The sequence below is a fragment of the Sorex araneus genome, chromosome 8 (assembly GCF_027595985.1).
Source record: "Sorex araneus isolate mSorAra2 chromosome 8, mSorAra2.pri, whole genome shotgun sequence".
Lineage (NCBI taxonomy): Eukaryota > Metazoa > Chordata > Mammalia > Eulipotyphla > Soricidae > Sorex > Sorex araneus.
This window is the reverse complement of record NC_073309.1, coordinates 52447166-52472685: the sequence shown is the minus strand read 5'-3', so window position 1 is coordinate 52472685 and position 25520 is coordinate 52447166. Positions and strand designations below refer to the sequence as shown.

Here is a 25520-nt window from a genome sequence, read left to right as displayed (position 1 = left end):
GACGAAGAAAACAGTCGAGTCGGGGCCTTTCTGAAACAGTTCTCTTTACCCGTGATCACTGAGTGACGCCCGGGGCAGGGAGGCCGAGCCCTCCGTCCTCCCCCTCCCCAAGCCACGTCGCCCAGTGGCATCGTGGAAAGAGGATTCTCCCATGCAAACCCCGGGGCCGGAGGGGGCCGGGGAGCGCACTTCTGCGCCCCCTACCCCCGGGGCACGGACACGGCCACAGCACGGGGGGGCGGAGGGGCCCCGGGGCCACGAGACACTGGGAAGGGAGAGGGGACCCCGCCCACCGCCCACCCCGGGCATCAATGACCGGACGTGGCGGGGCGGGCTCGGGTGACCCAGGAGGCGAGGCGAGGCGAGGCTTGTAGCAGCGAGTCCCCCCCAACCCCCCGCTCCTCCTTGAGGACGGAGAAGGAAGACTTGGGCCCCGCGACGAGGGAGGGCAGAGGGGAGGGGACGGCCTCTCCACGCATGCGGCCCGGGAGGGAAGCCCCGCTCCTCCCCGCGAGGAAAGGACCCCCGCTCCGATCGGAAACGGATCAATAAATTACAAAGTAGAGAACGGGGGAGGTGGGCGCGGGGGCGGGAGGGCTTCCGGTCTTCTCGGTCCACCCGCTCAGTCCAGTTTGGTCCAGTCCGTCGGCGAGGCGGGGCCGCGCTCTCCCCGCGCGTCTGTACAGATGGTCCGGTCCGCGGCGCCCGCTCTCCGCGCGGGAGGGGGCTCAGCCCCGCCTCTGGAAGGAGCTTCCGAGTGAGGTCACCTGCGGGGACGCGGGGAGGGACGCGAGGCGTGAGGGGCCACCGCGCCGCCGCGTCACCCCCTCCCACACCCCCCCCCCCATGCCAGCGGCCGTGCTCACCTGCAGGCTACACTAGCAGGAATATGTCCGCACCGACACGCCGTCTGCCCGGGAACTCCCCGAACTCTGGCCTGGAGGGAGAGCGGGCAGCGGGTCCACGGGGGCGCCCGCACTGCCCACCCCCACCATCTTTCCCGCGGATGTCCCCTCCCGAGCCGCTGACGCTCCGCGCCGGTTTCACTCCCAGCCTCGGTTTCATCCAAAGCGCCCCCAGTGCCCCAGTGCCCACACTAGGAGGGAGCTGGCCTTTTCTCATGATTGGGGAGAGTGAAAGGACCAGGTCCCTTCAGCCCCTGGGTAAGGAGGCTTCTAGAACGCGTGGTGGTCCCCGAACACTGCCAGGAGTAATCCTTGACCGCCGCGGAGCCAGGAACAAGCCCGGAGCACAGCTGGGTGTGGCCCCCTCCCCAACAAACAAAAAACCGACTGCGCGGATCCCCGTCCCATCCCAGGCTGCGGCAGTAGGGGCTGTGGGACCTGGGGGGGGGGGGCGCCCACCTTCTGGTTGCAGCTTGCGGAGAGGGAGCCCCGGCGAGCCCAGGGCTCCTGCTGCGGCCGAACGAAAGTTGGGGGGCAACATCTCAGCTGAGTCGGGGGTGACGCCTCGGAGATCCTTCTCTCGGAACATCTTACGCCAGGATGGGGAGCGGCTAAAGGACTTGGCGCTGTCCTGTGTAGAGGGGCGAGGCAGCGGGCGAATGAGGGAACCAGGCCGGGTCGAGACTACGCCCTCCTGCCCCGTTCCGCGATATGATCCGGCCCCTGCCCCCGGTGGGGAGGGGGGCTTAGAAATGACATTTGTATCCTGATCAGCTTCCCACCTCGTCCAGCCGCCGGTCCGTGCCCATGGAGATGAGGTTGCTGAATTCTTTCTCCAGGAGCTGCCGGGCCTGCAGAGGAGAGGCAGGAGAGGGGCTGCTGCGTGCAGTCTGGGGTTCGGGGAGGGGGGTCCGCGGCGCCCCCCAACCCCCGCCCGCCCGGCACGCCGGAGCGGGCCTGAGCCGCAGCTCACCTGCGCGTTCTGCGTGGGGATCTGCAGGAGCAAAGCCAGGTCGGAGTAGTCGAAGGTCTCGTCTAGGGCCAGCAGCGCCCCATGCACCCCGCTCTCCGTGAGGTTTGTGGCGAATTCCTTCAGGCCAAGGCCGGATACCCAACCCATGACCCGCTCATTGGACCACACCATCACATCTGGGGATGGAAGGAATCCTTAGCGTGGACCTTCCCAGAACAAGTCTGGCCAGTTGGGCCCCTTCCCCCTGCCATCTCCCCCGATGGCCATGCCTTCCTGTGGGCTGGACCCTCTCCCTGGTTTACAGTGGGGGGGGTTGCTCCCTGAATGTCCCTCCTCCAGCCCTGTCTCAACACCAGCATTGTGGCTCCCAGGAAACTCCCCCTCTTCTTACCTCGAATTTGGGTCTGGCTTTCCTCCCGCCGCCGCTCTAAGTCTTTCCGGTCATAGTTGAGCCGTTTCAGACACATGATTCCATAATGCAAACTCACTCTGAGAGGCAGGAAGTGGGGTCACCCAGGGGCCTCAGAAATCCCAGTGTCTGCCACTTCTACCTGGATCACCCCATTGGCTGTGGTCACCTGGGACAGCTTGGGTTTTGTGTGGTTGTTATATTGGAGCCACACCCAGTGGTGCTTGTGGCTGACTCCTGGTTCTGTGCTCAGGGGACCCTATGGGTGCCAGGAATCCAACCCAGGTGAGCTGTGTCCAAGGCTAGTGCCCTTCCTGCTGTACTATATCTCTCCAGCCCAAGCTCAGGGAGATGTTCCATGAGGTCAGTTCTAGACTGTTCCATGAGCTGTGGGCATCTCCAGTGAGCAGTTCCTATAGGCTAACTTGGCTAAAGGGGTGCAGCATGGAGTCACTTAGCCAGGTCGTGTCTGGCCTTGGACTTTTCCTAATGGAAAAAGGAGAAGGAGTACTGGCAGAAGGAGCTGAAAAGTCAGGGTTTCCTCGGAATCAAGGCTCAAGGACTGGAGCGATAGCACAGCGGGTAGGGCGTTTGCCTGGCATGCAGCCAACCCGGGTTTGATTCCTCCGTCCCTCTTGAAGAGCCTGGCAAGCTACCGAGAGTATCCCACCTGCACAGCAGAGCCTGGCAAGCTACCCGTGGCGTATTCAATATGCCAAAAACAGTAACAAGTCTCACAATGGAGACATTACTGGTGCCCACTTGAGCAAATCGGTGAACAACGGGATGACAGTGCAAGGCTCAAGGAATTCCCCGTCATTGCTCCCAGAGGCCCAAGGCTTCCCGGGACTGTCCCCCATGGCCAGGCAGCTCCCACCTGTGGAAGCTGTCCACCATCTTGAGTTGGCCCCGGAGCTCCTTCTTGTTGAGATGGTCTAACATGCGTGCATCCACCAGCGATTCCATGAAGTAGCTGCGGTACTGGGGCAGCCCCAGGCTGGGCAGCCAGTCATTTCCCACCCACTCGTGGTTCATGTCGCCGTATGCCAGGATCTGGGGCCAGGGGCAGGTGAGGGAGGGGTCAGGCCCTCTGACCACTTCCCATGTATATATAAGAGGGGTCCAGTCCAGCCCTCACCACCCCCCAGCCCCAAACTTCTCCGTTTCCCCCTCCGTGTGAGTCAATGGCAAATCTCTGCTCTGGACTATGATCAATCCAAGGTGGTCCCCTCGCCCCGGTCATGAGACTGTGGTGTCATCAACGTCGAGCATGGCCCTCGGACCTGCCGTGTTGCCATCCTCTGTGCACTGGCTGGCATCCAAGGGCCTCAGGCTTCCCCAGGGTTATTGACTCAGAATCTGCATCCCCACAACCTCCTTCCTTGAACTGTGCATGGACACTTCAGACCTGCCAGTTCGACACTCCCTGCCCCCCTCCCAGCACCATCACTGTCCTCCCCAACTAAGGAAAAAAGGCTTTTTCAGCATTGCTCTCCCTTTCCCCTCCTCCCCAGCAGAGCCCACCCATCACTCCCTCACGGCCCTCAAAAGGCCAGTGAAATGTGGTACATGGTCCGGGGCTAGGTTCGCGACAAGTCCAGAATCCTGTCCCGTTATCAGAAGCCAACAACCCACAACTCCACCAAGATCACAGCCCAGCATGCTCCGGCTTCTTGAGAGTCCAGCGTCCCAACCTCCTGGCGGACTCTGCTGCCCATTCACCCCCTCCCCAAACCGTTCCGGAGACAGTGGAATTTCACCCTCAACCCTCGGAGCAACAGGCTGCAACGGGTCGGCCCCTAGAGCCCGGCTGCCTGCCGTGATGGGATGGCCCTGCACGGCGCTGACCGCCCCCCCCACCCCCCAGCCACCGGGAGCGAAGAGCCGAACTGCGCGCAGCGCCCCCGCGTGGCGATGATGGGAGGGAAGGGGCGGGCTCGGAGGGGGCGTCCATGCAGCGTGCACAGCCTGGTCATGCGCCCATTCCCCGCCCCGCGCCCCCTACCTGCTCCCAGCTGATCTCCTTGGTCTCCTGACCCGTTAGTGGGAAGAGGGGAGAGAAGGATGGGTTAAGGGGAGAGCGGAGGAGAGCAAGCGGGCGGGAGGAACGAGGAGCCGGGCCGCAGAGCCGACTCGCCCCGCTTCCCTCCCGAAGCGTTAGCGCCACCCCAGGGACGCCGGCAGAGGGCACTCACGGGCTTGGTCGTGGCGGTGAGGGACTCCATCTCCTCATGGGTCATCCACACGTTTCCTGTGGACTGAGTTGGGGGGCACGGAGGGTTGAGAAGGGGCTTCCGGGTTTCGACGGGGAAGAGGGGGAAGGGGCCTGCGCCGGAGGGCCTCAGATCATGAATATCTTCTTTATTTTAAAAAATATTATGTAGGGGCTGGAGTGACAGCACAGCGGGTAGGGCGTTTGCTCAAATCCCAGCATCCCATATGGTCCCCTGAGCACCGCCAGGGGTGATTCCTGAGTGCAAGAGCCAGGAGTGACCCCTGTGCATTGCTGGGTGTGACCCAAAAAAAGCAAAAAAAAAAATTATTTAGGGGCTGGAGCGATAGCACAGCGGGTAGGGCGTTTGCCTTGCACGCGGTCGACCCGGGTTCGATTCCCAGCATCCCATATGGTTCCCTCAGCACTGCCAGGAGTGATTCCTGAGTGCATGAGCCAGGAGTAACCCCTGTGCATCGCCAGGTGTGACCCAAAAAGAAAACAAAAATTATTTAGGGGCTGGAGCAATAGTACAGCGGGTAGGACGTTTGCCTTGCACGCGGCCAACCCGGGTTCAATTCCCAGCATCCCATATGGTCCCCCCAGCACCACCAGGAGTAATTCCTGAGTTGCAGAGCCAGGAGTAACCCCTGAGCATCGCCAGGTATGACCCAAAAACCAAAAAAATAAAAACAACCCGGATTCGATTCCCAGCATCCCATATGGTCCCCCGAGCACCGCCTGGGGTAATTCCTGAGTGCAGAGTCAGGAGTAACCCCTGTGCATCGCCAGATGTGACCCGAAAAGCCAAAAAAAAAAAATTTAATTACTAATATTTTGGTTTTAGCAAAGCGAGTAGGGCATTTGCCTTGCACGCAGCCGACCCGGGTTCGATTCCTCTGTCTCTCTCAGAGAGCCCAGCAAGCTACCGAGAGTATCCCGCCCGCATGGCAGAGCCTGGCAAGCTACCTGTGGCATATTCGATATGCCAAAAACAGTAACAAGTTTCACAATGGAGATGTTACTGGTGCCCGCTCAAGCAAATCGATGAACAATGGGATGACAGTACTAAGTGCTACAGTGCTATTTTGGTTTTGGGTCACACCTGGCAGTGCTCAGGAGTCACTCCTGGCTCTGCACTCAGTGATCAATCCTGGTGGGTTCAGGGGACCATATGAGATGCTGGGGTTCAAACCCGGGTTGGCAGTATGGAAAACAAGAGCCTTACCCACTGTACTGTCACTCTGGCCCCTGGGACCATGGTTATCTGTGGACTACACCCAGCTTTCCAGGCTATCTCAAAAGAGGGAGCACCTGTTTCATATGTGAAAGGGCCTGCGACTTGTGGTTGGGCAAATTCAAGTTCGGACTGGGCCAGGAATATTGCTGGTGGCCTGGGCAGCTAGTGTCACCTGTCACATCCATTACACACAGAGCAATGGAACAAATGTCTGTGTGTGTGTGATACACATTCAGTCACTAGTTTTTGTTTTTGTCTGGGGTGCCACACCATGTGGTGCTCAGGGACTACTTCAGCCTTGATGCTCAGAGATCACTCCTGACAGGTATCAGGGCACCATTTGTGGTGCTGGGATCAAACGTGAGTTGACCACAAGTGTCTGAACCCTGTTCTATCTGGCCCTCATTGATTTGGAGGGAATTTCTACCCCATCGTGTCCAAGGACTCCTGAGCCAAAGCTCAGGGCTTGCTCCTGGTGGTACTGGGGGATGGAGGGCCACAAGGTACCAGGATTGGACCTGGACCACCTGAATGCACAGGATGAAGAATGTGCCCCTGCCCTTCTCCCAGAAGCCTCCAGATTAGGAGTCAGATATCATTTCCAATATTTCTGAAGCTGCTCCAGAACGTCAGAGATTATCAAAACACAGGGCATGAGGGTCGGGGGAAAATGTGGATAGAGACCAGATCGGAGGTAAAAATGGTAACAAAAGTCATGTTCCTCAGTGTGCCGAGGGTGTCGTGGCTAAGGATGAGGGAGAATGCTTTTTTTCCTTTTTTGCTTTCTCTTTGGTTTGGGGGCCACACCTACCTGTGCTCAGGGGTTACCCCTGGCTCAGAGCTCAGAGATCACTCCTGGGGGGTGCTCTGGGATCCCCCATAGAACCTCCGTTGGCCATGTGCAAGGCCAATGTCCTCCTGCTGTACTCTCAGGCCCCAGATTGTGTGAGTTCTGTTTACTTGTGTTTGGTACCACAGGCACAAGGAGACAAACCCAGGCCTCCCTCGAGCCAGCTGTGTGCACAGCCCACTGAGCTTTCTGGCCCCGTTCTCCTTTGGGGGCACTGGGCACACCCAGAGGGCTCTTCCCAAAGTATGTGCTCCAGCCCACTGAGAGGTATCTCTCTGAGAGTTACAGCGGGCTAGCCCATCCAACCAGAAACAGCTCCGGGGCCGAGCTGAGGCGCTTAAAAATGGCGCTAGGTAGGGCCCGGAGTCATAGTACAACAGGTAAGAAGTTTTGCCTTGTATACGGCCTACCCGGGTTCGATCGGGCCATATTGTCCCCGAGCACTGCCAGGAGAGATTCCTGAGTACAGAGTCAGGAGTAAACCATAGCCAGATGTGGCTCAAAAAAAAAAAGCAAAGGACTGATGAGTCAAGGGAGGGAGGGAGGGCGGGGTCTCCCAAGGGAGAGCCTTGCAGGAAACCAGTGTGTAGTGGTCTGGTTCCCTGAGGTGGGGGCTCAGAGTTCCCTATGGTTTGAAGTTAGGGAGGTGGAGAGGCCAGTGGTGCCTACACGTGCTATCCCAGCAGAGTTAGCGACAAGGCCTGGGGGGCGGAGCCTGGAGGCAGCAAGGGCTGCGATTGGCCACTTGACACTCACCGTGCGGGATGAGGCCGGAGCCGAAGGCGAGGTGAGCGAAACCATCTCCTGGATGGCGAGGCGCAGCTTGAGCCGGTGCAGGGGGTTGCTGATGCCGATCTCGCGCTGGATCTCCGTGTCGGACAGGTTGGCCATGATGGCCCCACTCTTGACGTTGGCGCGGCAGGCAGCCACGTACCACGCGGGCATGCCTACCCACAGCTGTGCCAGAGGGCGGGCGAGACCGAGGGGAGGCAGACAGGGGAGGGAGGATGCATCTGGCCCCTCCCAGGGCCCCCACACCCGGCTTCTGGACTACGAGGAGGAGGGGGCTGGGCGGACCGAGTCGGCCCCTAATGGTGGGGTGTCCAGTACCTCCAGCCAGGAGACCACGGTGGGGCCATCCCAGGCAGCAAAAGGCAGGCCCTGGCGACAGGCTTCTTCCAGGAGTTCGTGCCTGGGGAGAGGGCCGGCGCAGGAGCATTTAGTGGGGGTAGACACCCCAGCACCCCTGGCTCTTTTTGCCAGAATTACCACATCGCCAACCACCACCAACATGCATTTTGGGGGGATGACAGCAGGAGGTTAAAAAAAACATGTGGGCCTGGGGATGGGGCTCAGAGGAAAAGCTCATGCCTGGCATGTATGAAGCTCCAAGTTTGATTCCTGGCACCGTCAAACCTGAACCCTGACACAGATTTTTCTGGAACTCTACCTCCAGCCCCACCAAGAGAAGATTTTTGGAAGGAAGCAAGCAAAACTCAGAGAGTTCCCAAGGGCCAAGGTAAAGTCGGGATCTGAAATATCGCCTTCTAGCATTTTCTTCTCAGGATGCCAACCAGCCCTCCTCCCTGTTGCCCCCACACTCACTTCCTCTTGTTTCTTCTGTCCTTGTCTCCTGGGCCTGTCAGCTTGGATAGCCCCAGGGGGTCAGTGGCCAGAGTCTCATCGGAAGGAGTTCCCGCTGGAGAGGGAGGGGGTCCAACATTTGCAGATGTTCGAAGCGGGGTTGGGGGGAGCAGAATGGTTCATGGGGATTGGGGGTGCCAGCAAGACAGGGCCCCTCAAGGGAACAGGAAAAATGAGGTGACATGAAAAGAGTGATGAAGCCAGACAAGGATCAATGTCACCCCTGCCCCCAAAGGCAGTGAAATGGAGACACCCCCCCCACACACACACACACAAATCAGGTTGGACTTGATAAGAGGAAGTGATGTGTTTCCACATTTAAAACCTTGGTCAGTTCCCACGGGCATAAATAAATCCACCAGTCCAATTTCCAACTCCTAGTTGGTTGTTTTTTTTTTTTTTTTTTGGCTTTTTGGGCCACACCCGGCAATACTCAGGGGTTACTCCTGGCTCTGCAATTGTTAATTACTCCTGGCCGTGCTCTGGGGACCACATGGGATTGCCGAGGATCGAATCTGGGTCGGCCACATGCAAGGCAAACACCCTACGTGCTGTACTATCGATCCAGCCCCCAATTTCCAACTCCTGAATGTGATGTCAAGCAACTTATGAAATTCCTGAAAAATTGTCGATATAATGAGAACAGGCAGGACTCAGCTCTCCTAAGGGAGGGAAGTGCCTCCTATACGGCTTTTCCCCACCCCACCCCAACTTTTCTCTTTTTTGGGGGAGAGGGTTTGGTTCATATCCAGCAGTGCTCAGGCCTTACTCCTAGCTCTGCACTCAGAGATCACTCCTGGCGGGGCTGGGGGACCCTCTGGGGTGCCGGGGATCCAGCCGCAGTCGGCTGCAAGGTAGGTGCCCTCCCACTGTACTATGGCTGTCCCCCTGCCCCTTTCTCCTTCCCTCTTTCTCAATTAAAAAAAAAAAAAGAAAATGAGGTACCAAAGAGAGTATGGGGCTAAGGAGCTTGTCTGGTATGGGGTCTATCTTAGCCCTACTCCTAGTCTTCTAAGCATCAGGGGTTACCCTGGATACCCCTGAGCACTGTTGGGGTGACTCAGGGAACTCCTGACACTACCACAAACATGGACCCTCATATGGACCCACCCATCAGATTGGCCAAAAATTGCTGGGGGGTTGGAGAGGGGAGACCTGGTCTTCTGCTTGGGAGGAGCCCAACTTTTTTAAAAAATTAAAAATTAGGAGTTAAAGGGGCCAGAATGATAATAGTACAGTAGACAGGGTGTTTGCCTTTTGATAATAGTAGGCCTTGCACGCAGCCGACCTGGGCTCAATCAGTGACATCCCATATGGTCCCCCGAGCACTGCCAGGAGTTATTCCTGAGTGCAGAGCCAGGAGTATCTGAGCATCCCAAGGTGAGGCCCCCAAACCAACAAACAGAAAATTAGGAGTTGGAGCAATAGTACAGTGAACAGGGTGCTTTCCTTGCACGTGGCAGGGTTCAATCCCAAGCACCCCCAAGCCCCACCAGGAGTGACCCCTGCATGCAGGGCGAGGAGTAAGCCCTGAGAACCATCAAACGAGGCCCCAAAAAAACCAAGGGGGGCTGAAGGTAAATAAAATGACCAATGAATTTGCCCACCCGTCACTTGGGTAGGCCTTATAAGGGCCTTTCCTTCCCCCTCGAAACTGTCCCACATTCTAAAGAATTAGCAGACACAAGCCGACAGATGAACATCTCATGACAGAAGAAGGGCAGGATGGTGGCAGAGGAGTTAGAATGGGTTCTCTCACCCAGAGAGGGGCTGTCCCGGCCAGGTGGCACCATCCGCCCCTTCTCCTTCTTGCCGAAGAGACGCCCAATGGATGACTTAATGCTCTTCTTCTTTGGGGCTTTGTGCAGGGAATCTGGAGTCCCCTCGCTGGATGAAGAGGACAGAGTGACAGACCCCATTCAAGGTACCTGCTCTCTCCCCAGTTCCTGTCCACTCTGTCTCCTCCTCCCACACAGTGCTTCCCTGTCCCAACCATGTCCCGCTGACCTGCCCCGTGACGGTCCCCCATCTTCCAAGGATCCTGCCTGCAGTGCCAAGGCCTGGGTCATTCTCTCAAGGCGGGCAGAGCGGGGAGTAGGAGGTGGCGTGTCTCCTGGAATGGCTGGTCCCTCCCCTCGGGGAGCCCCAGTATCTTCCTTGGGGACATGATTCTGGAGACAGACAGGCAGAGACATTGGGTTGAGCTGGAATCATGTTGGTGGGGGGGAGGCTTCCCAGGAGTGTTTGTGTTGCTCCAGGTTTGGGGGCACCATTTCTGAAGCTGGCATAGAAAGCTGGGTGGGGGAGTTCCAGGAACATAGAGGCCATGAAGGAATTTGGGGGGGGGGTGCTGAAAACTAACAAGCCTTATTTAGTCTCTCACATCCTGTGAGGTTTTCCGAGCCTCAAAAGAACGCTAACGAGGGGCTGGAGCGATTATACAGCCTGGAGAGCATTTGCCTGCAGCAGCAGACTGGTTTTGATCCCCAATGTCCTGTAAGTTCCCCCAAACCCCACCAGGAGTGATCGCTGAGCGCAGAGCCAGGAGTAAGCCCTGAGCCTGGTGGCGTTCCCCCGCCCAAAGTAGATTAAACCTGGGGCTGGGGAGATAACTCAGATGGGTGGTGCACAGGCCCTCCAGGAGGCCCCAACACCCAACTTCTACCTGTGAAACCACACAAATCCCCGGGCATAGCCTTGATGACACCAGAGCCACTCCTGAATATCATGGGGAATAGCTCTGAGTTCATGAAGAACTGCTAGGGCACCCCCTATCCAAGACACTAGCTCAGACTCATCTATTATTCAGGGTGCGACACTCAGTGTCCCAGGCTCCCCTCCACCCCTTGGACTGGAGTTGCTAGGGAAAGTGGGGTCCACCATGGGAAACCAAAGGCTAATTGTTGTTTACTGGGATTCCCTGTTTCCTGCCCTTCCACCCCCCTCCCCAACTCTGTGAAGACTTCAAAATACTCACAGTTTTGTCGGTGCCCTCCCGGGCAGGGCTCGGGGGTGCCAGACGGGGTGTTGAGTGTCCTGAGCTAGGAGGGGAGGGGCTAGCCAGGGTGGAGGTGGTGAGGGAGGGGGGCAGTGAGCAGCTGCTGCGGTAGCGGCCCAGAGAGTCCAGGCCAGACCCCGACACCCGACTCTCTAGCTCCTCTGCCCTTTGCTCTGTGGTTTCCTTCTCCTCCTGGATTAGCCTGAGCAGGGGAAGAGGGAGCATGCATGAGGTGGGGGTCAGAACAGGGGACAGGGAATCTGGGGGTCCTCATGGGCCAGAAGGATCTGGTAGGGGACAAAAGGAATTCTGGGGGCACCTGGAGCGATAGTGCAGCAGATAGGCCGCTTGCCTTGCATGCGGCTGACCCAGGTTTGATCCCCAACACCACATATGGTCCCCTGAGCCCGTCCAGAAAAGTGATCTCTGAGCCCAGAGGCAGAAATAAGTCCTGAGCAACACCCAGGTGTGGACCAAAGTAAAAACAAAATAAAATAAATTTTAAAAAGAAGAAATTTCTTTCAATTTCTCAGAAGACCCCATGAGGTTGGTAGGTCTTGGTGGATCATGGTGACTTCACAGGCTTCGGGAAAGTTGTGATCAGCAGAGGTGGTGGAATGTTGGGGGCAACAAGATGATCGGGGTCTGTGTGATATGCCTCATGATAACCAAGTGGCTCTGGAAAATTCTAAAGGAAGGAGTCACTATGGACCGGAAGTTAAAGTTTAAGGAGGATGGTCAGAGCAAAGCCGTAGCCCAGAGTGAAATCAGGGCCTGAGCCTGGGGCCTCGGGGGTTAAGGAGTCCTTTGGTGTGAAAGCAGATGCCTCCAGAAAGGCCAAGTTTGAATGAATGGAGGGCGGTGGTCATGTGTATATGCCTGCTGGGGGACCACGGTGAGCGTGTTGAGAGGGAACTGGCTGGGCAGCTGCCGGGCATCAAGGGACCCTTGATGTCAACAGGAAAGTCTGAATGACTTGAGGCTTCTTGTTATACTAGATGAAAATTCTCCATGTATATAGGCGAGGTTCTTCATGTGTTTGGGTGGGGGGTGTTTGGAATTGGGGCGCTGGGGGAGATTCATGGGGAACTGGCAAATGTGGGTACTGATGATATGAAACCGTGAATTACTCAACATACTGAAGTTTGTTTTTGTTTTGTTTTGCTTGGGGTTTGGGGTCACACCTGGCAGCGCCTGGGCTCTTCTTGGCTCAGTGCTCAGGAGTCACTGCCAGAAGTGCTTAGGGGACCATGCGGTGCTGGAGACTGAAGCTGGGCCCCCCACGTGCAAGGCATCTGCTCAGCCCGTTGAGCTGCACTAAAGCCCTAGAGGATTCCTGAGGTGCAGGATTGAGAATCTGGGCCCCTGAGGGTGCAGCCTTCAATGGTTTGTAAAATTAGGAATCCTGGTTCACTACTGCATATATATCACAGAGGAGGTTTCTGGGTCTATCCGGGGATCCTGGAGAGTGGTGGGCTGGGAAAATTGCTAAAGGAAGGACAACAGAAAGAGAGGGGCTGGCCGGGGGCTCACTTGATCTCCTTGTTGATGGCCTCCAGCTGCTCCTGGAGCATGATGGCCAGAGTCTGCACATCCGCCTGCCCGCTGGGCGAGAGCAGCTCTGCCCCGAATACACCCTCCGCCTCCTCCTCATCTGAGCCATCCAGCTCCCCAGGGAATGGGGGCGGAATGGACCCTTCAGGCGCGGCACGCTCCCAGTCCTGGCCCTGTGGGGGGACAGAGGGACCGCAAGTGGGTGAGGGCTGAGGTAGGCACTGCCCTGCCACGCATGGATTGATCTCACCCTGCTTTTGTGACCACCCCGCCCCTTCATATTTTCTCTGCATAGTTTACTCTCTGGACAAGTCCCTTTAACTTGACTACCTGCAACCCACTGTCTCCGGACCACATGCACACCCACGACCGTCTCCCCAGTCCAGGGTTCCCCTGTTCCAAGCCCAAGTCCGGTCTTCCTCTGGCCCCGCCCACTGAGCCCCGCCCCTTCCGCTGTCCTTTTGCCCCCACCCTAATTTCTCCAAGACTCTCACCAGGCAGTGGGCGATACAGGCACAAGAAGAGACATCAAGGCAAACGGGGATGCAGGGAAAGGAGAGGACACAGGTCAGGGGTCCTGCCTCCCCACTCCCTAGCCACCAGTAACAGGGCTCCACCCCCCACTGCCACCCACTAAGCGTCCCACTTCCCCCTGTCCCAGTGTCTGCTGACCTTGGTTGCCTCGTCTTTGACTCCTGACCAGCGACCTCTCTTGCCTGCCCGGCCACTGCCAGCCCCATAGGGGTCCAGGTGGGCACCGGAAGGTAATGTGGGTGCCTGGGAGTAACGGAGCTCCAGGGCACTGCCCGGGAGAGACCTGCATTCATGAAGGGGGCAGCGAGACCAAGGGCTCAGGGCTAAGGAACAGACAGGCTTTGGGCACGGGCCTGGCAGTAGGATCAGAGGTTAGAGGTCAGGAGAAAGGGTCAGGGATCAGGGAAGGGTCCAATGGAACAGAAGTCCCTGGACATCTCCAGAGGTCAGAGAGTGGGGTGACTTGGGGACTGGAAGGGTCGGGTGTGATCAGGGGTCCCCTGTAGAAGGCTCCTGTCACCTGGAGTAGGAGGGCGGCCTGCCACGCAGCTGGTCAATTTCCATCTGCATCCGCTCCATCTCAGCCAGGAGCTGTTCCTGGAGGCCGAGTTGGAGGTGTTAGCAACAAGCCTGGAGCTGCTGTTGCCGCCCTGCCCCCGCCCAGCACCCCAGGCCCCTCCACCCTTTACCTTGTTGAGCAGCAGCTCATCCTGCAGCTTCTTCATGTTGGCAATCTCCTCACTCAGGGAGTTCTGGGAGGGACAGGGGTGCAGTGAGGGGACAGCGCCTGAAAGGGACCTACAGGGGCTGGGAGCTGGGAGAGGCCTGCTGTGTCCAGGGATAGGTGTGAGGGAACTCAGGAGAGGAGGTGGCGTGAGGGGTGTGCCCTAGATGGGGGCTGGGGGATTACTGCTGGTGAGTCCCAGAGCAGCGTCTGGTGTCATCTCAGGAGATCAGGATTTGAGGGCATGGGAAACTCAAGAACTCTAGGTAGAGATGCCTCAGAATTAGGTCGTGGGGTGCATAAAGACTCCTACAAAGCAGATAGGAGACAGGGATCACCTTCTCCTCCAGCGCCCCCATGCGCTCCTTGAGGTGAAGCTGTAACCGCTCGTTGGACTCGCTCAGCAGTTTGTCCACTGTCTCAGACAGCCGCTTGTTGTGGTCATCGTTCATCTTCTCTCGCTGCCGGGCCTGCCTCAGGAGAGGGAACAGGGTACCTGTTCAAGGCTGTTAGAGTCTATCTAGACCACAGCTCCGCCCCCCAATCTCTAGCCCTGGCTCCAACATCAGAACCTCCCCACCCCACCTCAGAGCCCCGCCCCCAATCCCGGAGCCCCGCCCCCAACCTCTACCCAGGCTCCAACATCAAAACCTCCCCACTCCCCACCTCAGAGCCCCGCCCCCAACCTCGGAGTCTCCTACAGATGCCACCGGCCCTCTCACCCGCTGTAGCTCCTGGTTCTTCTCCTCCAACTGGGCCTCCAGTTGCCGGAGTCTTTCCTCGAAGTTCCCATGACGTTCCTCAGCCTGAGGTGGGGGGCACAAGGGGAGAGCCATGGCCTCTGACTTTGCTCCTGTCAGTCCTAGGCCCCTAGTCTCTGCACCCGCACCCCTCTTCCTCCTCGGGCAGGTGGCTGGCCCCAGCTCCGGAGCCCCAGATCCTCAGGACTCCAAGTTGAAGGATTCGCCACCATTGAAACTGTCACTGAATCCTGACCCCTTCTCCAGGAAGGGTCCCCACCAAGTTCCAGGACATCCTTTCCATCCAGACTAGAGAACACTCCTCTTCAAACCCCACACTCTGCCTCATCCCAAGACTCATTCTGTTTCTTTGTTGTTTGTTTTGGGGCCACAGTGGTCTTCAGGACTTCCTACCGGTTCTTTGCTCAGGGATCCCTCTTGGCAGTGCTCAGGGGACCATAAAGGGTGCCGGAATTGAACCGGGGCAGCCACATGCAAGACAAACCCTACTTGTTATATTATTGCCTGGGCCCCTCCAGTTTTGCTTTGTTTTGGTGTGGAGTGTGGTCTTTGTATCTTGAACTCTCCAAACCTCAGGCCCTCCCAGAGATTCGGGCCCCAACCCTTTCCCCACCTCCCACAGGCCCGCCCCAGAGGGCCTTGCTGCAGAAACGCTGGGTGGGTCCTGGGCTTGCCCTCACTTTGTTGAGGGCTGCCACGCGCTGGGCCAGCTGCGCCTCTATCTCCGGCAAAGTCTCCGCCTTCTGCAATGTTTGCTGCAGCTTCTGTTTGGCATCGTCCAGCCACTCGGCCAGCTGACGGCTCTTCTCTTCACTCTGTGGGGAGAACCGCAGGGGAGTCGAAGGGTCACCCAAGCCCTCACACCCACCCCATCAACCCACCCTGGCCACACCCCCACCTGTCGGTACAGCGACTCTTTACTGGCCAACTCATTCTCCAACTTGTCGTTGGCATCATGCAGAGATGTAGCCTCACGCTGGGCACTCAGGTAACGCTTCTCCAACGTCGTGATTCGCTCCTCCATATCTTCCCGCTGTGCCAGTGCCTACAGAGGTGGCAGAGGATGGCATGGACTACACCTCTCTGAAGACACCAGGGTGGGATCAGGGAAGAGCTATCACAACCCTAAGAGCCGTTAGAATTGGCTTTGCACGTGGTTAACCTGAGTTGGATCCCCAGAACTCGCCTGAGGTGACCCTTGAGTGCAGAGCCAGGAGTAAGCCCTGAGCATGGCCCACTGTGGCCCAAACCAAACAAACAAAAAACAGGCACTGGGGTCACCTCGTTCAGCCTCCAGATGAGATGCCCAAGAAGATCCTGGCAAATAAAGTTCCTGCCCTCCTGCCATGGCATGATGGGACCATTCCTGCTAGGAGCAGCCAGTAAGGGGAGAAGGAGGTAACGCAATAGTCTAGAGTGTATGATTTGTGTGCAGGAGCCCCAGGTTTGATCCCAGCACCCATGGTCCCCTGAGTACTAAGAAAAAAAACTTACCCAGAGGCTGGAGCTATAGTACTATGGGTAGCGCCTTGTACAAAGCTGACCCAGGTTCAATCCCTGGCTCCCCCTATGGTCCCTCGAGCACAAGAGTGATTCCTGAGTTCAGAGCCAGAAGTCAGCCCTGAGCACCACTAGATATGACCAAAAACCAAAAGAGAACTATCACTATCACTATCATCCTGTTGATCGTCGATTTGCTCGAGCGGGCCCAGTAATGTCTCCATTCGTCCTAGCCCTGAGATTTTAGCAGCCTCTCTTTACTCGTCCTTCCCAATGGTGCCGCATTAGAGGTTCTTTCAGGATCAGGAGAATGAGACCCATCATTGTTACTATATTTGGCATATGACTACGCTACGGGGAGCTTGCCAGGCTCTCCTGTGCGGGCAGGAAGCTCTCCGTAGCTTTACAGGTTCTCTGAAAGGGAGAACTAGGCTATAAGATGTCGCTCTATGAGAATTATACTGAACAAAAAAAAAAAAACAAAAACAAATCCAGAGCTTCCAATAATAACCACACTTGGGTCTTCAGGACACCTGCAAGTTTAAATGGTGGTACCACTCTTCCCATGAGCTTCCAAGGCAGTGTTGGCTCAAACCCTCCCCATGTGGACTTCTAAGGCATATAGCCTGGGAAGTCTCCAATGGCCTCAAATCCCTCGGCTTTAGCTTCTCAGCAATTCTGGGGTGTCAGTCATGGAGCTAATGCCTGAGGGTCTCCTGGGACACAATATGCTCTTCCATCCCGAAAACACTCCCAGGAGCCACCTGGAGACCAGAAGGAATAGTTCTGGGGTTTCATGGTAGATGCATAGCCAGGTGTGGCCCCAAAATAACAAAAACCCAAAAAGAAGTTTAACAAAAAACTTCCCAACAAAACCAGAATTACTAGGACCATTTACTGAGCACCTACCACATGGATGTACCATGTACTGATGCTCTGGGGAGGGTCATAAACCCCATTTAACAGTGTGTGTAGGGGGCAAAAGTGAGGCTTGGAATGATGACAGCACATGCTGACAGTGGATTAATTCAGGCGCCACAATTCAGGAGCTCCGTGACTACACAAATAGGGGTGTGGGGGGAGGGATGGGAGTGCCCACCAGGGCCTCTGGCCTCACCTCCTTGAGATCTCGCTGGAGCTTAGAGTTGCCTTCTTCGGCTTTACCCAGCTCACGGTGGGCAGTGCCCAGCTCCTCCTCCAGCTGGCTCATCTGGCGACACAGCACCGCCAGGCGTTCCCGCAGCTGGCATACCTCTGCCCGCTGCCGTTCCATCGTCTCCTCCAGTTCTGCTGTGCGCCGGCTGGAATCCCCACTGGGGCCCAGGCCATTGGCAAGGGACTAGACGGCGACAAGGAGGGAGGAAGAGACAGACCCTGGAGTTGGGTCACAGAGATGGAGAGAGAATGCCAAGGGGAGCGGGAGATCAAAGATCAGGAAGGGGCATAGGATTCACAGACGTTACCTCAGTGGCTGGAATCAGAGGTCAAAGGTCAGTAAGGATCTCGGGGATTCTAAATTCTGACATCAGTAAGGATCATGCCCAACATTAAAAGGATCTTCACACAGTCAGGAATTGAGTGGCGGTTACAGAACCAAGAGGAAGGGCAAGGCAGATTTCCTGCCTCTTACCTGCCCGTCCCCCTCCTTGCCAGGCTCCTCCAGTCCCGACCGTCGCCTCGACAGCTGCTCCCGAAGGTTCAGAGTCTGGCAGTGGAAAATAAGGTCAGGCCAAAGGGGGCCCTAGAAGTCTCACCATACTTCTCACTGTACACCACCACCCCACAATCTACCCTTAGGCCTGAGTCCTTATAAATCTCTGTGTCTTCATAAGTCTCTAAAGTCCACCCTTCATCTTTCTTGACTGTGCTCAGGAGTCCCTGGCTCTGTGCTCAGGGACACTCCTGACGACATGTGATGTAAGGGATCAAACCTAGGTTGCCTTGTGCAAGACAAACATCCCACTGCCTATATTATCTCTAGTAATATCTATATTATATCCTCGCTCTTCTTTGTTTTTTTTTTCGGGGAGGGAGTTCACACCTGGTGATGCTTAAGGAGTACTCCCGGAGGTGCTCGGGCGACCTATATGGAATGCCAGGGTCGGGCACGTGCAAGGCAAGATCTTACCTGTTGTACTGTCTCTCCAAACCCCTTCCTCACTACTGGCCCTGCCTTTATTCATATCCTTAACCTCCTGTAGAGGTGTCCCTCTTTAAGCTGACATTTCCCTAGGTACTTGGCCCAGATGGTCTCTTCTTCCACTCAGCCCCAGCTCCACTTCCTGCCTCAGTCTCATTCTCATCCGACGGTTCTCCCCTTAGCTGGGCCCAAAAAGTTACTCCACAGTCCAATCGCATTGGTTCTTCGCCATATCTCTGCCCCAGCAGAGTCTGGTACCCAGAGCTAAGGCCACCCGAGTGGTCTCCCCCTTCTTGGCCTTGACCCCACCTCCTGGTTGCTCAGTTCCAGCTCTTCCTCCAGTACTGCCACCCGCTCCAGAGCCATCCGCAGCCGCTCCCGGACCTAGGAGCGATAAGAGGATGCAGTGAGCGGGATCTCAGACCCTACCCCATCCACCCCCTGGGACAGAACTGATAAGGCAACATTACAAAACTTCAGAAATGGGCGTACAGCCCCAGCCAGCTACCACTGGTAGCTACCAATTTCATTTTTCTAATAGCCATGAATGAAATTCCTGATTGCATAGCAGGTTCCAAATAATCACAGCCAACACTCTTTGTCAGACAGCCCCACGTGCTCAGGGTAGCTTCAGCCATTCCATTCTGCATTCAGACTGTCATGCCTCTTTTTGTTTGTTTGCTTGCTTTTGGGGTCACACCCAGCGATGCTCAGGGGTTATTCCTGGCTCTGCACTCAGGAATTACTCCTGGCGGTGCTTGGGGTACCATATGGGATGCCGAGGACCAAACCCAGGTGGGCCACGTGCAATGCAAACGCCCTACCCGCTGACTATCACTCCAGCCCTCTCCTGCTTCTTATACCTTCTCATCCAGGGCCTTGTGGTGCTCGAAGAGGGATTTTAGAGCCTTGAGCACCTCCACTTCAGAGGAAACCCCGCCCGGGGACTGCGCCTGGCGCTTCACCACAGTCATGCGTAGTGATCTCTCGTGTCTGGACACCAGGCACTCCAGGTGTTCCAGGAGAAGCTGTAGGTACAGGGTATTTGGCCAAGGGAAAGAGGCGAGGAAGAAAGAAAGATGGGATCGAGGAAGAGATTGGCAGGTGGGGCAGCACACGGGTAAGGCAAAAGTGACAGTCAAAAAAAGAGGGATAGCAGGAAAGGTACAGGACACACGAGAACAGGACATAAAGAGTTCGGGGAGTAAAAGGAACAGGTCGGGAAGTAGGGTTAGGGAGAATACAGGGGAGTGTGGATGAGGTCACAATTCTGCAATTCTCCTGGCCCCACACAGATTCCACCCCTCAGAGGCTTCTCCTCCAACACTTACCCGCGTGTTATTCCTCTCCGCCTTCAGCTCGGCAATCTCTTCCTCCCGCTCCAGCAACTGCTCCCGACATAAATTCAACTCTTTTGTCAGTGCTGCAAACTCCTGTACAGAGGTGGAGTGGACAGGATGGGGACAATCAGATCAATCCTAATCTCCACGTCCAGCCCCAGTTCTGGGACTTTGAAGTTCCCGCCCCTCCGCAAGCCCCGCCCCATCCGGAGACTCGGGCCCGCCCACCGGCATAAGTCCCGCCCCGCCCCCAGACTCCTCCCTTCCAGACCACGCCCCCTGACCCGCCCCGCGGCCCCGCCCAGACCTGGGGCAGCGCGATGCTGAGCTGGCGCTGCAGCGAGTCCTTCTCGTGGCCCAGTTCGCGCAGCCGTAGCTGCGCCGTCGCCAGCCCGTCCTGCGCCTCGCGCAGCGTCTCCAGCAGGCGCTCGCGCTCTGTGAGCATCGTGACCATGAGGCGCTCCAGCTCGCCGCCCGCCTCGTCCGGGCCCAGCGCCGAGCCCCGCCGGCCATCCTCGCTGATGGTGGGCATCACCTCGCACATCATGGCGGCAGTGTGGGCCTGGGGTGCGGAAAAGGAGCAGGGAACACAGACCGGCTCTTAAAGACACAGGCGGAGAAACTGAGGCAGGGCCGCTCGGATATCACAAAGCAGAAACTGAGGCCGGGAAATCTGGCATTGGACCGAAGAAACTGAGGGCCCCTCCCGCTAGGGTCATAAACTAAGTAAAATCCACTATGTTCAGGATGCCTGACAAAGCTAATGGGGTGAGAACATTTGGGGAAATCGAGGCCAGATAGCAAACCTCTGCCTGGCTTCTTCAGAGGAACAAAAGCCAGGAAACCCAAAATGGCCCAAGCCACATGGAAAATCAGATTCTAGTTCTTCTGGTTAAGAATCCCCCCAACAGGGGCTGGATCAATAGCACAACTGCTGCACAACGGGTCGGGCATTTGCCTTACACGAGGCCAATCCAGGTTCGATTCCCAGCATCCCATATGGTCCCCTGAGCACCGTCAGGAGTAATTTCTGGGTGCAGAGCCAGGAGTAACCCCTGTGTATTGCCAGGTGTGACCCAAAAAGCAAAAAAAAAAAAAACCTCCCAACTACACTGAGTGAGGATGAGTGAGGAGATGGAGGCCCTGGGGCCAACGGCAGGCTGAGGGACCGGGCTGGCCAGTGTATTTTATTTTCCTGGTATAATGCCACAGGGCTGTACTGCACCTGTTGTCCAGCCCAAGATAGCCTCCAATTACCAGGCAGCTGAACCCCACCTCCAGAAAGAAAGAGAAAAAACTCCACATAGGGGACCAGGAGTGAGGTGGGGAAATATGTCAGGAGAGCAAGTTATACATCCCCCCTTTTCCCAGGGTTCCTCTCCGGGGCCAGAGGAGGGTCAGGGGAGACCCTGAACCTTAAGCCTCTAGCCCTGGGAGCCAGTGGCCACATGTCTGTCTTCCCTCCAGATGTGACAGTGCAGGCTTCTGAGCTCCTGCTTTAGGCCCAGATCTCCCCGCTTTCTGATCCCTCCATCTCCAGAACCCAGGAGCACAGGCCCCCAGGACAGGAGTCTGGGTGCTGCACTGTGGGCGGAGAGGAAGCTGGATCTCCCAGACCACTCCCTCCATGCACATCAGGTCCAACGGGTCGGGCTGGCCCAGCCGAAAGCAGGAGGGACTTTCACTCTATTCCCGCCTTTCCTTCTCTCCCTTTGGGCAGCGGGCAGTCGCATAACCGGTTCTGAGATGGGCTCATTCCCAGCCGCACCCAATGCTTTGCAGTCCATCTGAGGCAGAGAGGAGCAGGACTGAGGGCCCCTGGACGTGGGAAAGGGGGTATCTGGGTGCTGGTCCCCTGGGGTCTTTGAAGAAATACAGCTGAAAATCTGTACTGTTCAATCCCTGAGGCCAGAGAGGAAAATGTTTACAAGCGAGCAAGGCTGCCTGGTGCCCAGAATCATGTTGGAACCAAACCCCAGAACCAGCTTTGGAAAGCTTTAGGAAGTCCACTGTATATGCTCAAATTCACTGGGCAGGGAATAAAACCGAACAAAGCCAGAAGTAGGAGGAAGTAAGTACATTTCCCAAAAGCACAATACAGGATGGAAAAGAGACACACATTTACACATTTACAATGTGTGTCCTGTGAGAGCCACAAGCTGGGCCAAGTTGGGGACAGCAGGTTTGAAAACTTAGATCTAGAACCCTGAAGCAGCCAAAAGCAATCTCTAACTTAGTACCTAAGTCACCCCAGAATCCCAGACACACAAACAACATCCAAAAAGAAGCCTGAGGCGGTACAACACAAACCAGACAGGAGACATAATCTAGAATTCAGATGACGGGATAAGGCAGAGAACATAGTAAGGTCATGTTCATGGTTCATCCTGGGTCTAGATGAACGCCAGAAGTCAGAGAGGACAGGAGGTAGAAATCTAGAAGTCAGGGTCCTGCATGGGAGGGGACAAAAAAAACCTAGAAAGTCACAAGGTGTTTGCCTGGAACTTGGAAGGGGCAAGAGGCAGAAGGAGGCATGCTGGGAATTGAGAATTTCCTGGCATAAGGACTGAGCTGGCAAAGGGGGGCGGGGATGTTCTGGAAATGAGGACATTTCTAGGCCGAAGACTCCAGAAGAGGAAAGAGCCTAGAATAGGCTGAGTAGGGAAGTGGCAGATGGAGGAGCAAGCCCACAATCTACCAGGGGAAAGTTCCACAAGAAGGCCATGCTGGAGAAGAGAGGAACAGAGTAGGTGCAGATGAAAGGGCTGAAAAGCTAGAACCCCAGGAACAAAGAGGTCCCTGTAGCATGACTGAGCGAGGGGCATGAGCGTAGTAAGATGGGCTGGACCCCAGAATAGAGAAGTGACCTCTAGCGTCTGGAGCACCATTTGAAAAAAGGCTCACCATTGCCACTCATTCTAGAACACAAAATGCCTCTGGCAAGGGGGGCTGGACTCTAGAACCCTGCCAGCACTAGGTGTAAACCTAGAACTCATGCTGCCAAGGAAATAGCTGAGCATAAGGCCTGGTTTCTAAAACTTTGGAACACATCTAAGGAGCTAGTGGAACTGGAACTGGACCAGGAGGCCTGCAGGAGGTGTGTGACCATTCACCCAGGTTAAGTTATGCCCAGAATTTCACACGTAACCCCAAACATAGAGATGGTGGTGGGGTCGGGGCTGGGGGGAGGGTTTGCTTGGGGCTCAGGAGGCATGTGGAGGCCGAGCATGGCATAGGTTTAGCTATAGACAGGGAAGCCCTGTGGAGGCAGATACTTGATCAGCTAGAGAGGAAGAGAGCCCGAGGACACAGCTGGAGGAACAGGAAAAAGTGCTTGACTTCTTCACCTGTGTGTGGACTTGGGGTACAGGTCACGGGGATAGCCTCAGGAAGCTGAGCTCAGGGTAGAGGCAAGAAACCCACAAGAGCACAGCACCTGATGATGATGCAGTGATGAGGTAGGGATTTTTATGGCCATCAGAAAGGTGAAATCATGGGGGCAGAGGGAACCTATGTCCCTTTGAGTAAGGAGCTAGATACACAGTGTGTGTGTCGGGGTGGGGGAGTGGGCAGGCAGAACTGGAGTCTAAACTGGTGTTTGGACACCCCCCCCCATCCCTCAGCTATGCTCAGGGATCACTCCTGGGGTGCTAGGGATGTGCTACATACTAAGCATGTGCTACAGTCCAGTGAGTTGTTTCTCTGGCGCTTGGGGGCTGGGCTCCAAAGATGGGGTAGCTGAGCACTGGGGGGCACCCTTGGGTCTCAGGGGACAAGACTGCTGGGGTCTCTGGCAGAGGGTGGGCAGAAGCCAAAGGCCTGTGTCCTGAGTCCCTGCTGGCACCTAGACGAGTTAGGGGGCAGAGGTTAGGCCTCCCTTTCCAAGCTGAGGGTGCTGGGGCTGTTGAACTGGGTTTCAGAGGGGTGCAAAGACTGGATTCCTCCATCATGAGAGCCCAGCCAGGGCCTTTACCAGAGGGAATGAGCACAGGCAGGCCTCCAGAATGGGCACGGGAGCTGGACCTCGGAGACCCAGGCTCCTAAAGTGAACCAGGCACGGACACGCAGAACCTGACTCCCCACAAAGACCTGGGGTCCCGGAAACCCCAGAGGCTGAGGACCTGGGCGTGAACTTGACCAGAAGAACCCTGCGCTCCCCTGCTCTCCTCAGCCGCCCAGGTCGGGGAGGGCCCGGATATTCCCGGGCCAAAGGCGCGGCGGGGGTGAGGGATCCCCGCGCCGCCGGCGCCCACTCCCCGGCAAGGAGACGGCAGCAGGAGGTGGGGGAGGCGCGGCGGCAGAGAGAGCGCTGACCATGGACAGCTCCGGAACGGGCCTGTGTCCAAGGCTGCCGCCAAGCCGGCCCCGACTGAGCCGACCGGGCTGGCTGGTCCAGCCAGAGGGCTGGAGATGGGCAGACCCGGTGCGCGAATGGGGTGACTCTGCGGACGCGACGGGGGGCGGCCGGCCCTCCCAGGGAGAGTCTGACACAGCAGCGGCAGATGTCAGGGGCTCTCGGGATTGGGCCGAGAGGAGGCTTTAGGTCTGGTGGGGGTCCCCGGGGCTGAACGGAGGAAGCCGGGCTCCTGGGCCCAAAGGCGGCGCGAGGCGGCAGTATGCCTGAGATTCTAGGGTTCAGCTGGAGACTCAGGGCGCCGGGAGGGGCACGCCTGGGGCTCGGGTTGGGCTCTGAAATCTGGGCTCAGGGATCCCCAGGGATGCAGAAGGGAAGCAGGATATCGGGGCGGCGGGTGAAGCTAGGCGAGGGGTCCCCAGGGTGGGCGCTGCCTGGCGGCCCGGGTTGGGCTCTTACCTACCTGGTCCGCGGCGGCTGCGGGCGGAGCTGGGCTGCAGGAGGGACGTGGGGTGGGGTGGGGGGACCGGGCGGGGCCCCTGGCGGCGGCCGGGGCCCGGATCTGTGGCTCCGGAGCCCTGTCTCCGCCGCTCGCGCGGGCTCCGCGTCTCTTGCTCCGGCTTGGGCGCTGGGGACCCCCCTCCCCCTCACGGTCTCACAGCGCTCTACCCCTTAAAATAACCCCGTGCCCCTGTCACCGTTCAGCCTCCCCCCGCGAGGCCGCAGCCGCCAGATCCAGGGGTGCCCACCAGCGCCCCCCCAAATCCCACTTTCCCCCCCAAAAAATTCCTCCTCCCTCCCCCCTTCCAGCTCCAGGGCAGTCGTGGCCCCTTTAACAGAGGACTGACAGACGGCGCTTAGTGGCCAATGGGAGGAGGTGTCCGCGCCGGCCGGCGACTAAACCCCGCCCCCGCACAGGCGGGGAGGGGCCGCGCGGGCGGAGAGATGGAGGCGGAGCTCAGGACGCCTGGACCAATAGGCGCGCGGCGAGCCTCGGCTGGGGCGGGAGGCGGAGCCCGGCAGGGGAATGATGTCACCCGGAGCGAGGGGCGCGCGGCGTGCATCGCCGAGTCGCGACCCCGGGTTCCTGCGGCGGCGCGCAGCGGCGGCCCTCGTGCCGCCGGCGACTGGCGGGGTGGGCAGACAGCGGGGTGGTCTGAAAGGTTGCATTTGTAAATCTGTGCCCCCCGGGACGGACGCGCCCGGCGTGGACGGTGGGTGAGCGGTGGGCCGGTGAGTGCACCTTTTCCTGCACCCCCTGCGCCCGCCTCGGGAACTGCACGCGGCACCCTTGCCACCGCCTCCCACGCTGGAGTTAGTGCAGCCGACCGGGCGCCCCCGGCCGACGAGGTGGATGGTTCGCCCCGCCCCGCCCCCCGCGG

General features: G+C 57.5%; 1 protein-coding gene across 2 annotated transcripts; it reads right to left on the bottom strand.

The window, feature by feature from the left end:
• Nucleotides 1-26: 26 nt before the first annotated feature.
• On the bottom strand, nucleotides 27-24874 carry PPFIA3 (PTPRF interacting protein alpha 3). 2 transcript variants are annotated; one of them, XM_055145755.1, is made up of 30 exons: nucleotides 24602-24874; nucleotides 20092-20346; nucleotides 19776-19877; nucleotides 19308-19472; nucleotides 18754-18828; nucleotides 17935-18009; nucleotides 17422-17643; nucleotides 15703-15849; nucleotides 15485-15619; nucleotides 14766-14849; nucleotides 14382-14513; nucleotides 14009-14071; nucleotides 13840-13916; nucleotides 13458-13587; nucleotides 12765-12952; nucleotides 11211-11433; nucleotides 10241-10404; nucleotides 9993-10120; nucleotides 8195-8288; nucleotides 7700-7781; nucleotides 7346-7546; nucleotides 4483-4545; nucleotides 4293-4319; nucleotides 3165-3340; nucleotides 2270-2367; nucleotides 1879-2054; nucleotides 1688-1756; nucleotides 1365-1536; nucleotides 867-937; nucleotides 27-767 (listed from the first exon to the last, which is right to left on the bottom strand). In XM_055145755.1, the coding sequence occupies exons 2-29, from the start codon at nucleotides 20329-20331 to the stop codon at nucleotides 879-881; spliced, it is 3567 nt and encodes a 1188-aa protein (XP_055001730.1). In that variant the 5' UTR covers nucleotides 20332-20346; nucleotides 24602-24874; the 3' UTR covers nucleotides 27-767; nucleotides 867-878. The 2 variants fall into 2 exon arrangements, with proteins under 2 accessions (XP_055001730.1, XP_055001729.1); XM_055145754.1 differs by having other exon boundaries at nucleotides 13458-13602; nucleotides 24602-24873.
• Nucleotides 24875-25520: the final 646 nt, after the last annotated feature.

Bases quoted from the DNA above. Each gene is read 5' to 3' on its own strand.
- PPFIA3 (XM_055145754.1), bottom strand. From the start codon at position 20,331: ATGATGTGCGAGGTGATGCCCACCATCAGCGAGGATGGCCGGCGGGGC. The intron at 18,010-18,753 runs GTGGGGTCAAGG...TTCCACTGCCAG, and splicing joins TGGAACTGAGCAACCAGGAG to ACTCTGAACCTTCGGGAGCA. The intron at 14,514-14,765 runs GTGAGAGGGCCG...CTCCTGAGGCAG, and splicing joins AGAACCAGGAGCTACAGCGG to GCCCGGCAGCGAGAGAAGAT.